At 43.5% G+C, this 17,929-nt stretch overlaps 3 protein-coding genes across 3 annotated transcripts; all 3 read right to left on the reverse strand.

Annotated features, from left to right (window-relative positions):
- Positions 1–7,885: 7,885 nt before the first annotated feature.
- Positions 7,886–9,049, reverse strand: LOC108712507 (AP-1 complex subunit mu-2-like). The gene is made up of 3 exons (XM_018254705.2): positions 9,042–9,049; positions 8,262–8,409; positions 7,886–8,172 (listed from the first exon to the last, which is right to left on the reverse strand). Exons 1-3 carry the CDS (start codon positions 9,047–9,049, stop codon positions 8,026–8,028), a joined length of 303 nt encoding a protein of 100 aa, XP_018110194.2. The 3' UTR covers positions 7,886–8,025.
- Positions 9,050–14,861: 5,812 nt separating this feature from the next.
- Positions 14,862–15,286, reverse strand: LOC121402266 (histone H4). Its single transcript, XM_041588870.1, has one exon. It carries the CDS (start codon positions 15,234–15,236, stop codon positions 14,925–14,927), a length of 312 nt encoding a protein of 103 aa, XP_041444804.1. The 5' UTR covers positions 15,237–15,286; the 3' UTR covers positions 14,862–14,924.
- A 2,046-nt stretch (positions 15,287–17,332) lies between these two features.
- On the reverse strand, positions 17,333–17,843 carry LOC121402258 (histone H2A type 1). The gene has a single exon (XM_041588862.1). It carries the CDS (start codon positions 17,786–17,788, stop codon positions 17,396–17,398), a length of 393 nt encoding a protein of 130 aa, XP_041444796.1. The 5' UTR covers positions 17,789–17,843; the 3' UTR covers positions 17,333–17,395.
- Between the last annotated feature and the right edge of the window lie 86 nt (positions 17,844–17,929).

Genomic DNA, 17,929 nt, shown 5'->3' on the forward strand with positions numbered 1-17,929 from the left:
ACAAGGACACTGCTGTTGGACCTTTGCATCCTTACATAGTAACACAGAAAGGTTGAAAAAAAGACACACATCCATCAAGTTTAACATTTTGTGTCTCTATATAACCTAGTTGATCCAGAGGAAGGCAAAAAAAAAAAAAACCCTTTTGAAGTCTCTATATATTTCTGACTCCGGATGACATTTGGATCAGTCCCTAGTTCAACTTGGAGAAAATAAAGTGCCACCCTTATTATACATGTCTTACTGTGCATTCTGAACATGATTGCCATACATACAATTTGGAAGCAGGCAGGGTCGGACAGAAGCACTGGGGCCCACCGGGTTCCAAACTTTCAAGGCCCCGTACACATGCGCGAATACCGGCGTTCAGTGTCCATGAGCGAATCGCGGTGCACATGTGCGAATGCTGGCGTGCACAGCACCACATATTGTTTTTTTGGGGCCAGTGGATCAAGGAACCGGTCTGGGCCGGCAGGGGGCCTATAAGGGCCGGGACCCACCGAGTTTTTTCCCGGTGTCCCATTGGCCCACTCTGACCCTGGAAGCAGGGGTGGTGTGTACACCCCCATTTCTGAAAGCTAATGTGGACATCCAAGAAGAGAGACAGATTTGGCAAGAAAAGATTCACAATTAAACAGTGAAGTTGAGGTTTAAAATTATTTAGTTGGAAGGTTGCTTGAGTTCTGAAACCACCAATGGCAAATTACTAGTGACGTCTCCAGCTTTGCACGGATTACATGAAGGCACGCTGACAAGCAAAAGGGGAATATTTATATTCTCAGAATAGTAACTTCCCAGGGTAGCGCCAGCCACCAGCAGCTTCCTACGTGCAGCTCAGGACAGCCACCAGGGATGGAAAAATACCAAGAAGCCTTGATAAAAAGAGGGAATATTTCTAGAACTCAATCTTTTGTCACCCATGTTAGTAAAATGGGTGTAACTATGGAGAGCCCAAGACGTGTTTAGGGACTTAGTATCTTATACAGCAGGGAAAGTATTGAAACGTCAGTTTTTCTCAGTAAATATATTTCTAATTGACATGAAATTGATGGTAACAAACTACGTAGGGTTGCCACCCAGCCGATATTTTACCGGCCTAGCCGGTAAAACACCTGCCAAGGCCAGGGCCAGCATTACAATTTTGTAATACCCTAAACAAAACCCTTGGCTTTCCACTGGAAACATACCTTTTCTCCATCTTCTGCTTTTCTCTGCCCCTTTTACATCACAACCAGCGGCTCTGTTCCCTTTTTTACATTACAGTCCGTCCCTTTGCAAGACATACTGATGGTATTGGTTACAGATGTTTTTCTAAGCTTCAGAATGTTCCAGTGAGCACCGTTGGGCCACAATCCATAGAAGAACATCATTTCACCCTAAACCATCCACGACCAGGTTCTCCTCTAATTGCAGACAGAGGAGTTGTTCAAGAGCCAAGGATCACTCATGGAGAGCTTCAGAAAGGCATTGAATTAGCAGGTACAGTTGTTTCAAAGAAAACAATAAGTAATGCACTCAACCGACATGGCCTCGATGCAAGTTCACCAGGCAAGACTACACTGCTGAAGAAAAAGCATGCTGAAACTTTTTGGTGCACAACATATGAACAAGCCAATGGAATTCTGGGAGAATATAGTCTGGTCAGATGAGACCAAAATTGCGCTCTTTGGATGTCATTGCACACAGCATGTTTGGAGAAGAAATGGCACTGCACATCACCCCCAAAAACACCATACCAACAGTGATGTTTGGAGGTGGGAAGATCATGATGTGGGGCTGTTTTTCAGTTTATGGTCTGGCAGACTTCATATAATTGAAGGAAGGATGAATGGAGAAATGTACCGGGACATTCTTGATAAGAATCTGCTGCCATCTACCAGGATGCTGAAGATGAAACAAGGTTGGACTTTTCAGCAAGCCAATAATCCCAGACACACAGCCAAGGAAACTCTCAATTGGTTTCAGTGAAAGAAATTAAAGCTTCTAGAATGGCTCAGTCAATCAACCAACTTGAATCCAATTGAAAATCTATGGAAAGAACTGAGGATCCAAGTTCATAGAAGAGGTCCCAGGAACCTTCAAGATTTAAAGACAGTTTGTGTGGAAGAATGGGCCAAAATCACACCTGAGCAATGCATTTTCTCCTTACAGGAGGAGTCTTGAAGCTGTCATTACCCAACAAAGGTTTTAAAAGTATTAAATACATTTCAATACTTATTCCTGGTGTCATTCCACTTTACTACACATGATTTAATGTATTGACTTGTTTGTTGTGAGTTCTTTGTGTGTGTGGAGTACTTGAGTCGTTACTGATATCTGGTGTAAGTTTCATGTCAATAGTCCCATTAGAAATATATTTAAATGTTGACGTTTCAATACTTATTTTACCTGCATTAGGTAAACTTGGTCTCTAATCCAATGCCAACTGGGTTGCAGTTTTAGAGCAGACAGAATAATGAAAGCCAAGTTCTGTGATGTGAGCTGAATAATGCACTGGTTTCAGAATAACCATCCAGCAGATATGTCAACTCACCTGTATTTTTCACCTTCATTTAATTCCCATCACTTGGTCACTCACAGTGACAGGTCCGCCACCCAATGTCATTTATTTGCACCCAAAACCTTACTTACCTACTCCACTAAAACGTGTAGAATGGTCACATTATGTCCTTTGATATCTGTCCAAAGCAGTGAAGCAGGAGGCTGGGCCCGGACATGAATGGCCAAGATGCACCCAAATCTGGGTTGGCATCTCTGGACCATGCTCAATATTATAAAATTAGTCCACATTAGTGGATGGCTAAATAGCATTGATCTAACCAATCGGTGGCCAGATGGGTATGAATTCCTCTTGCTTGGATGCAGACACCAACAGTTTTAGGTAAGTCAGTATTCACCTACATTCCTAGCTTTCTAGCCTATTCATTAGGCCATGCTATCCAGCACATTTCCAGCATCCCAACCAGCCTAGGTGTATGTAGTCAAGATCATGGTGCAGGGCTAGGCGAAGTCACTGCTGCTCCCAAGGCAGAGCGCATTCATTACCCTGCACATGAATGCAGAGCACCCTCTCCGGCAGTGACCAGCAGCAGACAGGTGGAGGCAGAAGTACTGTACAGGTGAGCTAGCAGTGCAAACTCATCATCTTCGGGAGCTAAGAACTAAGAGCAGCCAGGGAGTAGAGGTATGTGCATGTGCCCCTTCATCTTTGTGCCATAGACAAGTCCCAGGGTTCTAGGTTTGATTCCAGCCAGTTTACATGTACAGAACTTGTATATGTTCTCCCCATGTCAAGGACTACACTCCAAAAACACACAGGCAGCTTAATTGGTTCCTAATGAGAATTTTTGGCAAGGCCACGAAAGCCTGGACCTAAGACACAAGATTTCCGGGGCGGCATGCTGCCCAGCTGCATTCTAAGGAGCATTGGGGACCCACAGCTCCCCAGCACTTCCGGGGGAGTTAGGACTATGCCGCCTAGGGACACTAATACAGATTATTTGTACATATCACATCTGAATGGCTTGTTTACTATACTGCTGCCTGAAGAAGCCTGTGATTGTAGCTCTGCTTTTGCAGATTATAATGTAGGTGGCTTAATGGTAGCTGGGGCCTTCTGCTGAATGTTTACACCCAGAATTAGTAAGTATGAGTCTGTCTGGCTGCAAAAAAAGTCCCCAGTGCTCATAGGCTACACCCCCTCGCCAGGCCAGATGACATTGAAGAAGCCTGTTTGCTGGTCACCATACAGTAAATAATCAGTTATCAGTAGTATTGGCAAAGTGGCTTCTAGGGTTAGTTCTGGCCCTTCAGAACAGCCCAAGGTCCAAATGTGCTCTTAATCTGCCACCAGAAATATGGGATGACAGTTTAAAGCAGTGGTCCCCAACCAGTAGCTCGTGAGCAACATGTTGCTCCCCAACCCCTTGGATGTTGCTCTCAGTGACCTCAAAGCACGTGCTTATTTTTGAATTCCTGGCTTGGAGGCACGTTTTGGTTGTATAAAAACTAGGTGTTCTGCCAAACAGAACCTCCTGTAGGCTGCCAATCCACATAGGGGCTACCAAACAGCCAGTAACAGCCCTTATTTGACATCCCCATGGACTTTTTCATGCTTGTGTTGCTCTCCAACTCTTTTTTAGATTTAAATTTGGCTCACGAGTCAAAAAGGTTGGGGACCCCTGGTTTAAAGCAAGTGCTGTAAATATTTATTTAATATGTACGCAGTGCCACCTAGTGTTGAAAATGAAATTTTTCCCACTATATATTTATAGCTGCCCCCCCCCCTGTGACACACACTGTAAGGTGCAATGTGGCCACAGAAAGGAGGCTACAGGGAAACAGGGAAAGATGAAAAGATATATATTTTATTGAACACGTTTTCAATTTGTACATCTCAAATTCACCAACACAACGAAAAACAGATTTATATATAATAATCCTTTGGTGTGATATAGATCTCCAGTAAAACCAGCGAACAAATAAAGAGGCAGATTATATAGTGAATAATGTACCCCCTACTGTAATTTATAAAGATATTATCAGTCACCGAGGAGTTATGTGACCATATAAAAGCACGAGGCCGCAGGCCGAGTGCTTTTATACAGGTCACATAACTCCGAGGTGCTAATAATATCTTTATAAATTTTAAGTAGGGGGTACATTATTGATTATAATCTACAGTTTCTGAGTTTACTTTTTAATTCCTGTCTTTGCTTTTTACAAATGCAATACTTTTTTTTACTGTTGTCCCTCCTTGTTGATTTTTTCCCCTGCAGCCCTTTTAGTACCTTTATTACTTTTGCGTTCTTCAGTTTCTTTTGCAGGAGCCTGCTCTATGTAACGTCATTTAGCAGCATCAGAGGTGGACAAGCGGAGGCAAGGGAAGGAGGGGGGTGTGAAACTTGCGCTGGTGGATGGGATGGGGGAGTGAGATTTGAGCTGGTGAATGAGAGGAGGGAGCGAGATTTGAGATGGTGGATGGGAGGGGGAGCGAGCGGAGAGGAATCCTGTGATGGGAGCGACACTAGGGAGGCAGCTGCACGAGATGTGAGACGCGAGCAAAAGACAAGTCAATAGGTGGGAGGGACTGGAACAGGCGGAGTGTGTTTCGTGTGTGGGAAGTAAGAAAATGATTATGTGGTATTTCAAAGCTAAATTGATGTGAAGCAACGCTAGAGGACAGAGCAGCAGCTGCAAGTGCTGTCTCTTTAAGAATATAAACGGCACGTTCTGACGCCAGAACGCGCCGTTTATAAGGATATAATTTACAGTCTGGCCCATAGGGAATTGGCTGGTCTGTAGATTATATATATATATATATATATATTTTTTTTTTTTTGTAACATAGTGGTATAATGATAAGCTATTCTGCACAAATCACAGAATGAGAATACAGAATTATACAGAATGGAAGAATGCAATACCTGTGTGTTCAGCCTGTAAGACATGAGCTCAAAATCCCCATCCGGAGGGATAAAAGAAATAGTGCGGTCGTTCTCAAAGCGGGACAGGCGGACGCACTGGTGAAACTTCACATCTTCAAGCTCCATTGTTTTATTCTTCTTACCTGTGTTTAAAGGAAAGACAAATCCATGTGACTGGGTGGGCGGGGCTTTGTTTAGACAAAGACTTATACTGTCATGGGAAAAAATTTTTTTTTCCAAAATGAATCAGTTAATAGAGCTGCTCCAGCAGAATTCTGCACTGAAATCCATTTCTCAAAAGAGCGAACAGATTTTTTTATATTCAATTTTGAAATGTGACATGGGGCTAGACATATTGTCAATTTCCCAGCTGCCCCAAGTCATGTGACTTGTGCTCTGATAAACTTCAATCACTCTTTACTGCTGTACTGCAAGTTAGAGTGATATCACCCCCTCCCTTTTCCCCCCAGCAGCCAAACAAAAGAACAATGGGAAGGTAACCAGATAGCAGCTCCCTAACACAAGATAACAGCTGCCTGGTAGATCTAAGAACAACACTCAATAGTAAAAACCCATGTCCCACTGAGACACATTCAGTTACATTGAGAAGGAAAAACAGCAGCCTGCCAGAAAGCATTTCTCTCCTGAAGTGCAGGCACAAGTCACATGACCAGGGGCAGCTGGGAAATTGACAAAATGTCTAGCCCCATCACTCAACAAGATTACTTCAGCGCACAGCCCAGTATTTTATGCAGTGGTGCTTCTTTCCTCATAGACTTTACCGCAAGTCTTCGACATACATATAAATAGAAAAGTGAGGAGAGCAATCCAGGGCAGAAGATCTGCAACTATGTAGTTTATTAGCAGCTACAAAACACACAACATGTTTCGGCCTCAAACGCCCTTTATCAAGTGTAACAAAAATGGAAACAAAGTGACCTTTTAAAACATATCCTATTGAAATCCCACCCCTTAATTGCAGGGTTAGAGTTCATCACCTCCATGTTTCATGATCAAGTGCCAATTAACAGTGTTAATAGTATAAATACAACAGTATGTGGAATAAAAATGTCGATCTTACACATAAAAAGATTTTAAAATATGAAAGTGCATTAGTGAAAGTGTACGTATAATATTTCAGACATTTGCAGGTTAAGATGTATATCAAAAAATTGTGACTCAAAACATAGTCCAGTATTATACAAAAAAAATTTTTTTGACCTTAATCCATGGCATATTCAGTCCATTGCCATATCGCCAGTTTCCACCTATAAATAAAATAAAATTCACTGATATAGCGCCTGGGTACTGCACATCACAGTGCCTACCTAGGTTTCACGAAACATTCAAAAAACATTCGTAAAGCAGAAACTAAAGTAACTTTCATAGTATTCATTTTGACAACTTGTATGGTAATATTCCTTACTTTATAGTAGTTATATGGCCTAATGCCAATATGTAATTAAATCGTCTTACCCTTATTGCGACTAAGTTGCTAGAATTTTCTAATATCAGAACCTGTAATAATGAAGACACCGAGTCAAGGTTAAAGATACGGTTTTAGGCTCCAACTATCATTCATTCCATCCGGAATAAGAGTGTTTAACTTTCTAATCCATCTGCCTTCAAGTTGCAGAAGTTTATTTAATCTGTTCCCACCTCTCTAATCTAGCACAGCTTCATCTAGGACACACCATTTCAATTGCATAGGATTGTGTTTATGCTCTACAAAGTGTCTAGATACAGATGTATCTGTTTGTGTGTTTATCTTGAAGTTCCTAATATTCCCTCTATGCTCTTGAATACGAATTTTAATTTCCCTTTTTGTTTGCCCTACATAACCCATGCCACAGGGACATTTTAGTAGGTACACTACATGGGTCGTATTACAGGTGGCATAAGTTTTGATTTTTATCTCATAGCCTCTAGTGGGATGGTTAACAACATTGCCTTTCATGATTGATGAGCAACAATTGCAGCTCATACATGGAAAGGTTCCAGTTTTAGATTTTCCAAAAAACCTAGGCTTCTGTAAAAATGTCTAGCCCCATGTCAGATTTCAAAATTGAATATAAAAAAATCTGTTTGCTCTTTTGAGAAATGGATTTCAGTGCAGAATTCTGCTGGAGCAGCCCTATTAACTGATTCATTTTGAAAAAAATGTTTTTTCCCATGACAGTATCCCTTTATGGCTGAACACAGCAGAGCAGCTAGTAAAGAAACTGCAATTAAAATCAGGAATTAAGCTTCAATTCATCCTCAAAATATGTCTGAAGAAAGACCTGTAAATATGAATTCTGCAATTTATAGTACTTATATAGCCAATAATAGTTTCACCTTTAATGTAGAGGAGAACTTACTATTTACTTGAAATACTTCTCTACCAATTCATGGCCCCCACAGCCCTTTGTGCCTCCAAAGGGGCCCCAATTAGCTAGCATTAGAGTTAATGGCAGAGGGGGTAGAAGATAAGGTTGGAAGGGGACAGTTTTGAGAGTATTTTGGAATAATTTCAAATTGATATGAAGTCAGTGAAGGGATTTGGCAGGTAGAAGAGCTGTGGAGGACAAGCCTTATATAATCCACCAGTAGAGTTATCTTAGTCCCCCCAAAACTCACGTCCACTTAATTCAAAGAGGACTCTGTCATTAAGCCCCAGCCGTAACTCTGGCATCCCGGTGAGAAAGACCTTCAGCTTCACACTGCCCACAATCTCACTCCGTAGAACGCTGCCGTTGCTATTCACCTGGATCACAAAGACGGACATAGTGAGTGTGGGTTGAGCCAGAGCTCAGAGAACAAATTGCATCACAGGAGTAATGGTCATACACTTACTAGAATATTGACAGACTCAATCACATCTATGAAGACTTCATTCTTTTTATGTTTGATCCCTTCAGACCTCCAGGACACTGCGTTGGTCACAGTGGTGGGGACACGAGATTTGCCCATATCCAGTTTGTTTCCTTGCTGTGTGATATACCTATGAATAACAGAAAAAGATGGTGGTCATGCCTGATCAGCTATAAACTGGCATCAATATTTAAAGGTGGGCAACAGATCTAGTAACCTATAGTAATCAGTGAGCTGACCAGTCAATGCTGCCTGCAGATTGGAGTATGCCTATGTGTTAGTGGACCATGATGGAATGGTAGGGCAAGGTAGTGAGAGCATATACAGCAGAGACTAGCCCCCTCTCCTCCTCTTCACAGATTTAGCCTCCTCTCTCCATTGTTGCCCATACTCTCCCCCTCAGTAGTGTTGCCCTTTCCCCATCTGTCTGCACCTGCTGCCCTTGCTGCTGCTGCCTGCTACTAGCCCTAGTAGTACTGCTGCTGTGCTGCATTGTCAGCAATTTTTTTTCTGGTGGGGGCCTATCAAGGCTCCTACTGCTGTCGCTGACACTACTGCTGCATTGTCGGCAAATTTTCTTCTGGGGGCCTATCAAAGATCCTACTGCTATCGTAGAAACTACTGCTGCATTGTCGGCAAATGTTTTTTAGTAGTTGAGGCCTAACATGGCCTCTAAATATGTTGCTTCTATTTTTGCTGCTTAGTTGGCTAATTTCTTCTGGTTGAGGCCTAACATGGCTTCTAAAATGTTTCTTGGAATACTGCCGCATTGTTGGCTAATTTCTTCTGGTTAAGGCCCAACATGGCTTCTAAATATGTTACTTCTAATTTTGCCGCTTAGTCAGCTAATGTCTTCTGTTTCAGGCCTGCCTCATTTAATTCTTCTGGCTCTAATACAGTTGATTACAACACGACTGTTGCTACTAATGCCTCATTATTTGGCAAAGGTCTTCTGGTTGAGGCCTGCCTCATTTAATTCTTCTGGCTCTAATACAGAGTTGATTACAACATGACTGTTGCTGCTGCTGTTGCTACTAATGCCTCATTATTTGGCAAAAGTCTTCTGGTTGAGGCCTGCCTCATTTAATTCTTCTGGCTCTAATACAGAGTTGATTACAACAGGACTGTTGCTACTAATGCCTCATTATTTGGCAAACGTCTTCTGGTTGAGGCCTGCCTCATTTAATTCTTCTGGCTCTAATACAGAGTTGATTACAACAGGACTGTTGCTACTAATGCCTCATTATTTGGCAAACGTCTTCTGGTTGAGGCCTGCCTCATTTAATTCTTCTGTCTCTAATACAGAGTTGATTACAACATGACTGTTGCTGCTGCTGTTGCTACTAATGCCTCATTATTTGGCAAAAGTCTTCTGGTTGAGGCCTGCCTCATTTAATTCTTCTGGCTCTAATACAGAGTTGATTACAACAGGACTGTTGCTACTAATGCCTCATTATTTGGCAAACGTCTTCTGGTTGAGGCCTGCCTCATTTAATTCTTCTGTCTCTAATACAGAGTTGATTACAACATGACTGTTGCTGCTGCTGTTGCTACTAATGCCTCATTATTTGGCAAAAGTCTTCTGGTTGAGGCCTGCCTCATTTAATTCTTCTGGCTCTAATACAGAGTTGATTACAACAGGACTGTTGCTGCTGCTGTTGCTACTAATGCCACTTAGTTGGCTAATTTCTTCTGGTTGAGACTTAACATGGCTTCTAAAAATGTTTTTTCAAATACTGCCGCATTGTTGGCTAATTTCTTCTGGTTGAGGCCTAACATGGCTTCTAAATATGTTGCTTATAATTTTGTTGCTTAGTCGGCTAATGTCTTCTGCTTGAGGCCTGCCTCATTTAATTCTTCTGGCTCTAATACAGTTGATTCAAATGCTTGCTGCTTGGTTGGCAAATGTATTCACACTATTATTACCCCTGAAACGACTGCAGCCAAAAGTCCTGTTCTTTCTTTTGAAATGATAGGAGTGCTCTAAAAAATGTATACAGGGAGGGCATGTGTGTGTAGCAGTAACTGAGTGAAACATAGGTGCGAATTGCTCTTCCCATTGACTCCAAAGCAAAACATGGCATATATACATTTATCACTGTGTACAAAGCTTAAAAATAAGGGAAATGTTTTAATGGTAGTTCCAAAGCCATGTCTGGTCTGGGAGTCAAAATAGGCCCTGGCATTCAAATTACACAGAGGCCCAAACAGGCCCCAAACATCAGCCCAGTAAATTTGACTGGAAACCAACCAACCTGGCAACCCTGGGTGACGCAAACATAGCCATAAACTCTACTTACTGTAAATTCATGCTGTAAGCAATAATTCAGATGGAATTTGTCCTCTATGAATGCTTTTGTCCTTGAGTTAAATAAACGAGACAACACAGTTTGCTGGATGGAAAGAGGAATTTCATTCCTAGATGATGTCCATCTTACATCCCACTTTCAGCTGCATCTGCTATTTTGCAACTTTCAACTTCACAAGCAGTCTTGTCCCAGTTTGCTGTCCATAACCTTCAAAGAGAACAAACGCCATCCTTTGTTTCCAAACACTTTACACAACGTATTCATAGATCCAGTGCAAAGCCCTTAAAGGGGTGGTTCACCTTTAAGGTAACTTTTAGGGGCAAATTCACTAAGATGTGAAGTTGCGCCAGGCGCAACTTCGCCGTACTTCGCCGCACTTCGCCAGGCGTAGTTTCGCCAGGGCTCCGCAAATTCACTAAAATCCAAAGTTGCGCACAGGGGTAGCGTAAGGTTGCGAAGTTGTGCTAGCGTTGATTCACTATATAAAGCGAAGTTACGCTAGAGAAGGCTAATTTGCATACGGCGCGAAATATAAATTTCAATGGAGGAACACGTATCTGCACTACAAATGCCTAGAAAACCTTCAAATCAGCAAATAAAAATTTTATTTTGCCCTACACATGTGCCCACTGTCTAGGTAAGTTGCCATGAGTCAGGAAATGTAGGGGGGAGGAAGGGGAGCCCCAAAAAATTTTCAATCTTTTTCAGCCTATCGCCTATCACCCATCATGTAGAAAACACGTCAGCATTTTTTTGGGACTTAGAAAAAAAATTGACTTTTTTTTAAACAATCCCTATCTACTCTATTGCGCTTCGCCAGGTCTGAGGTGGCGAAGGAAGTCTAGCGTAAAAGGTAGCGTTCAGTACACTGCGCAAGTTAGTGAATTTGCGTAGTTTCGTCGCTAGCGAAGATTCGCCTGGCGTAAGGTTGCGAAGTAACACTAGCGAAACTACGCCAGCGTTCGTTAGTGAATTTGTGCAGTAGCGAAAATGCCAAACGCTAGCGAATTAACGCTAGCGTTCGGCGCTTCGCGGTTTAGTGAATTTGCCCCTTAGTATGGCAAATTCTAAGCAACTTTTTTTAGTTAGTTTTTTAATTATTTGCCTTTTTCTTCTGACTCTTTGCAGCTTTTAAATGTGTGTCACTGACCCCATCTAAAAAGCAAATACTATGTCAGGCTACAAATGTATTGTTAGTCATTGCTACTTTTTTCTATTTAGGCCTCTCCTATATTCCAGTCTCTTATTTAAATCAATGCATGGTTGCTAGGGGAATAATGTTACTTCTAATAGTGCCTAATTAGCAAATATAGTGTGACTTAATATCAAATTGTATTTAAAAAATCAATGTATTTGAGTGTTACAGTAGTCAATTCATCAATTTCAGCGCATTTGCGTCTAAATTTAGCGCGCGTCATAGCAGACTTGGTTTGCGTGCAAAATGGGCGTCACAAATATAAATAGCCCCGCCCTTGCTTACAGTTATAGGAGTGCAGTTAAAAAATGGCAGGACCTGGTATTATGAGTGAGGAGCAGCTGCGATACTTTATCAGGGACCTGCACCGGGAGGGATACGACAATATCGCTCCTGGTGTAAGAGGCATCCAGGCACTCCACCGCAGCATTATGGAGAGGCTGAGGCACCACAGCGCATTAGTAGAAGAACTGCAGATGGAGGTTGAAGGTAGAGTTATTTAAAAAGAAAACATCTTAAAATGATTTGCTATTTTACAGCAAAAATGTATTTAAGTGAATAGTGTAATTAGGATTGGAACAGTTGACTTTGACTGACAAGTTAGATAACAAGGAAATGAGCTGTCAAATGGAGATTATAATAGATTTATTTTGGTATTTTGGAGCAAATGTGTGTTTGTTTAGGCCTGTGGCAAGGCTAATAAGAATTATTCTTAATAAGAATTTTACTTCACATAAAGGTACATTTATTTAAACGGAATAAATAAGTTTCCCTTGTTAACTACAATAAAGTTAATTTTCCGGTAGTTACAACATGACACTTTATCCTGTATAATTTATACTGTACAAATGCAATTGCTGTGTTTCTCAAACTGAAATTCATTCATTGCCAGCTGAGTGGATCCAGGATGATCCTGATGATGATGATGCAGCGCCACCATCTGACCGGGCAGCGCCACCACCGGACCGGGCACCACCACCACCTAACCAGGGGCTCAGTGTAGGCACTCAAACTGGGAATGCCTTTTACGACCACACTGAGGTCCTGGTCACCCTGGTCCACCAGGTGAATGCCATCAGGCAGGACCTGGTGGAGGTCAGGGACATAGTGGAGTCCCTGCAGAGGGTCATTGCTCCTCCTCCTCCTCTGTAATTTTATATTTTATTATATACATCAGTTGGCCTAGCACCGTTGTGCTATTTTCTTTATTTAAAAAGTTTTTTATATCTCTATATTTGGAGTTCATTTTTCGTTTAACTAAACTAATACTCAGATGGTACTTGAAATTGTTTGGATTCTAATAACACAACGATGACTATTCTTAATCGGAGTCATTAACATTATATTACATAGTATTTCAGAATCATTACAATAACATGATGTAAATATAAGGTTCATTCACATAAACATATGGTTTATTCATTTTTATCTGAGATACAAAGCATCCAGATACTATCTGTTCAGATTTATTAGTTGTACTTGTGTTAGTAATCTACTATTAGATATATGAAGTACAGATGGTACTTTTTGGTTAAACTATAGAATAGTAGTAGATACCATTACCAGTTGACCAGAGGTAATGTAAAAAAATCCACAAATGTTAAAAGTTTAAGAAACTTGCAAAATGGGAGCCATTTTTTTCAAGATAGGAGTCCTCTAACAATGCAGGGCATGTGTGTAGCAGTATACTAAGTGAAACACGCATGTGTATTCGTCTTCCCATGGAGTCCAATCTAATTCAGCACATTCAGACACAAAGCAAAAGATACCATGTTCATTTATCATCACAGACTACAAAGCTTGAAACTAAGGAGAATTTTTTTATTCGTAGCCCCAAAGGTGAAAAAAGGTTATACAAATAGTGATGGGCGAATTTGCGCCGTTTCGCTTCGCCGAAAAATTCGCGTTTTTGACGCGAATTTTCGCGAAACGCGCAAATTCGTTGCGAATTCGCGCCTGCCGAATAAATTCGCCCATCACTATATACAAACAAAATACCCATGGAAGATGGGTTTTATCAAATTGCACTGCGCGTCAAAAATAACTTTGCGCGCCAAAACACTGATAAAATTTGACGCGCGTCGAAATCGGGCGACGCGTCTCGTTTCGTGAATTTTTTGCCATTTCGTGAATTTCGCTGGAAATTTGCGAATTATTCGGCGAATCGAAACGCCACAGATTCGCCCATCACTACAGGCCAGTTGTATAAACACCACAGGGTCATAACAGGATAGTATATTAGAAGTGGTCAAGAGATTAGTATAATCCCATATAGGCCTCATGAATGTCTGATAGAGCTCTACACCTTGTGGTGTATAAAGATTAGAGTTTATAAGGTATTGCTGGCACAGAACTTCTAGTTCTTTGCATTATTTCATAGGAGGTGCTCATTTTACAGCTGCTATGTGCTATGCCTCTTCATAGTTGATGGATGGAATGACAATGAATAGTTGCTGAACTGTGCAACAGTAAGTTATTGCAGTGTAGTATCCAGGAGACTTGTCTGCTAGTGGGGAGCGTCTGGCTGCAGTTCCCGTCCTTACCGTGTGAGGGCGGAGCAGGAAGAGAAACACCAGTCCCTTTGTCCTTTGAGTTGCGAGAAGCCGCTTTTTATCTCCCAGGCCGCCAAAATGACACCGCGAATGCCTATGGCTACACCGTGTATATTTTATTGTCAGCGAGTAGAAATCGCACTGGTAAAATCATCCATGCATTGTAACGTTCTTGCGATTCTACACCAGCACAAAGAGCAGGTATTTAGCCGCCGCCGCCGCCTGTATTGTAGCGATCACGTGTCAGTCCACTGTTTCTCTGGCTCCTGAGCTGCTACAAAACCGCCGCTAGAACATCAGCTATAGCATTTGATTGTAAGGAGGCTCGATTGGCCTCTCCTACCTCATTATGAGCAAAGCAGCCTTATTTCCCCATCCACTCGGTCCTATAGCAGCCACTGTGTAAGACATGCGGGCGGCACCGACTCTTGTACAAGCGGTTAATAAGAAAGATTGCGATATTACGGTATACAACTTCAAACAATAGATCTAAATAGACGGATGCAGCCTTTTGAAGGAATAGGTGGGTGGCCCTTAAAAGGGCCGTTATTGTGATGAGGGGAAAAATATAAAAAACCTTAGCGAGCCTTTAACCTCCGAATCCGTACAGAGTGCGTCCCTGGCGCTTCAGAGCATACACCACATCCATAGCGGTAACTGTCTTCCTCTTGGCGTGCTCGGTGTAGGTGACGGCGTCCCGGATAACGTTCTCCAGGAAAACTTTGAGCACCCCGCGAGTCTCCTCGTAGATGAGGCCGGAGATGCGCTTGACTCCCCCTCTGCGTGCCAGGCGGCGGATGGCGGGCTTGGTGATGCCCTGGATGTTATCCCGCAGCACCTTCCTGTGGCGCTTGGCGCCTCCTTTGCCCAGACCCTTTCCGCCCTTGCCTCTTCCAGACATGATTTCACTCACTAAAGTCCTTATCGAATGTGTGAGTCCAGGCGCTCAGACCCTAAATCATATACACACTGGGCTGACCTGATAGGGAACAGCAAGCACACCCCGCCCCTTTCCCATCGGCTTCTACGAGTTCGATGTGTTAACTCGTGATTGGATAAACGTCAACCTCCAGTAGTCATTCCTAAAACGTGCTTTTCAGCGTCAAACCTTCCCATCATTGTAAAGTGCCCGCCAAATCTATCGTGCTAATTTGTAAATATGATACCACTCGACATTGTTACACTGGGACATTCGCTCTGTAAAGCGCACAAAGTGTGTTATGGGGGGGAAGGGGGAAGGGGGGCACTAATATGGCGATTGAGTCTTTTACTATATAGTCCATTTAACTGGTGCCCAAGTGACAGTCACTATGTCACATTCGTCTGTGTGTAACTTGTCGTTGATCAGCAGCTTCAGCCTATACGAGCACTTGGGCTTCCCCTGCCCAACATGTTCGTCCCCAAGTATTCTACTAGGTGTGGCTGGGGCTGGAACTCATCTGCTAACTGGCCATTTCTTTGTATTGTGAAGCGATTGAAAGATCTGAGCGTTCGCATTTGCAGCTCAGCGCTGCCACCGTGTGAAATCAGTAACACCTCCCAGCCCCCATACAGCGCCCGTTTCTATTCCGGAAAGTAAATAACGAGGAAACCCGGTCGGAATTCGGAATTTCAAGTCGACTTCAGGAAATGAGTATGCAGAGAAAGAAAAAAGAAAAAAAAAAAAGGTTTTGTATGAGGAAAAAGTACCTCGCTTAAAATCTGTAACTTTTAGCGGGCAGTTTGAAACGGCTAAGAACCAATCAAAGATGAAGAAGGAGGGGTGTGGTTAAAAAAAGAGCCAATGGTATTAAGGCGCTTCTAATAAAAGGGAGAAATCGGCCGTGAGGCTGGTATTGGAGTTAGTGAAAAGCTTTCTGTTGACATGGCTCGTACCAAGCAGACCGCCCGCAAATCCACCGGCGGGAAGGCTCCCCGCAAGCAGTTGGCCACCAAGGCAGCCCGCAAGAGCGCCCCGGCCACCGGCGGAGTCAAGAAACCCCATCGCTATCGCCCAGGCACCGTGGCTCTCCGGGAAATCCGCCGTTACCAGAAATCCACCGAGCTGCTCATCCGCAAACTGCCTTTCCAGCGTCTAGTCCGGGAGATCGCCCAGGACTTCAAGACCGATCTCCGCTTCCAGAGCTCAGCCGTCATGGCTCTGCAGGAGGCCAGCGAGGCTTATCTGGTGGGGCTCTTCGAGGACACCAACCTGTGCGCCATCCACGCCAAGAGAGTCACCATCATGCCCAAGGACATCCAGCTGGCCCGCAGGATCCGAGGAGAGAGGGCTTAGATCACTCCTCCCCGTCTCCATCGCTCACTCACACAAAAGGCTCTTTTCAGAGCCACCAACACTGTCTGACAATCAGCTGTGCTCCACTGTTATTAGGGCTTCACACATCTTCCCCCATGTACAAATATCAACACACAATTACCAGGCGGCAGCCAGTGAAATCCTTGTTCCCTTAATCGAGGTGGAGGGGGGTTCCTATCACTTTATATAGCTAATCCTCGAAAAGAAGCCAAGCTCTAGCAGCGCCGGGTCACCCGACAGCCTGGCTTTTGTGCTGCTTCCATCGGGCACAAGCCACTTCGCGCAGCTCAGGCAAAACGTTGTTGTAGTTGAATGGACTTGTACGACAATGATGATCGGGCTTCACTTCGCAGCCCGTCCCGAGAGTACTAATCACACCCTTTCAGACCGTTCTATTGGATTTCTTTTTTTCCCCCTGCGCATACACACACACACGCGTTCATTGCTCACACTGAGAAGATTGGACTTGGAGTCCCTAGTCCCACTCTTCTCTCATCACAAAAATCTCGTATTAGGGGACTAATGCTCTGCAAAATAGCTGCCCTTCTCCCACCACATCATTTCCCTGGCAATCAAGTGAGGAAAAAGTGTACAAGGGAAACCCTCTTATGTGTCACAATTTATTCTCACTATTTAGACACACACACACACACACACACACACACACACACGGGGCTATACAGCGCTGTTTAGATGAAGTGGGTGGCTCTGAAAAGAGCCTTTGGGTGAGTGGTCAGGGCAGTAGTATTTTTGGAGGGGAGAGCTCACTTGCTCTTGGCAGATTTGGCGCTCTCGGTTTTCTTGGGGAGCAGCACAGACTGGATGTTGGGCAGGACACCGCCCTGGGCGATGGTGACCCCTCCGAGCAGTTTGTTGAGCTCCTCGTCGTTGCGCACGGCGAGCTGCAGGTGCCTGGGGATGATGCGAGTCTTCTTGTTATCCCGGGCAGCGTTGCCGGCCAACTCGAGGATCTCGGCGGTCAGATACTCGAGCACCGCGGCCAGGTAGACTGGAGCTCCGGCTCCCACCCGCTCGGCATAATTGCCTTTTCTCAAGAGCCGGTGAACACGGCCGACTGGGAACTGAAGGCCGGCCCGAGATGAGCGAGTCTTGGCCTTGGCCCGGGTCTTTCCGCCTTGTTTGCCTCTTCCTGACATGCTTCAAACGACTTCGTTAGACAAAATGATTCAACGATACAGTGTAGCGCGCACTTTGCTTTTTATAGTCAGCCGCGAGAGTCCTTCTCTCTGCCGATTGGTTAGGCTTCCTCGCAGCCAACGAAACACAAGCTTTACTTA

This window comes from Xenopus laevis, chromosome 3S, assembly GCF_017654675.1.
Source record: "Xenopus laevis strain J_2021 chromosome 3S, Xenopus_laevis_v10.1, whole genome shotgun sequence".
Classification (NCBI taxonomy): Eukaryota; Metazoa; Chordata; class Amphibia; order Anura; family Pipidae; genus Xenopus; species Xenopus laevis.

Bases quoted from the DNA above. Each gene is read 5' to 3' on its own strand.
- LOC121402266 (XM_041588870.1), bottom strand. From the start codon at position 15,236: ATGTCTGGAAGAGGCAAGGGCGGAAAGGGTCTGGGCAAAGGAGGCGCC.
- LOC121402258 (XM_041588862.1), bottom strand. From the start codon at position 17,788: ATGTCAGGAAGAGGCAAACAAGGCGGAAAGACCCGGGCCAAGGCCAAG.
- LOC108712507 (XM_018254705.2), bottom strand. The intron at 8,173-8,261 runs GTAAGTGTATGA...TTTGTGATCCAG, and splicing joins TTGAGTCTGTCAATATTCTA to GTGAATAGCAACGGCAGCGT.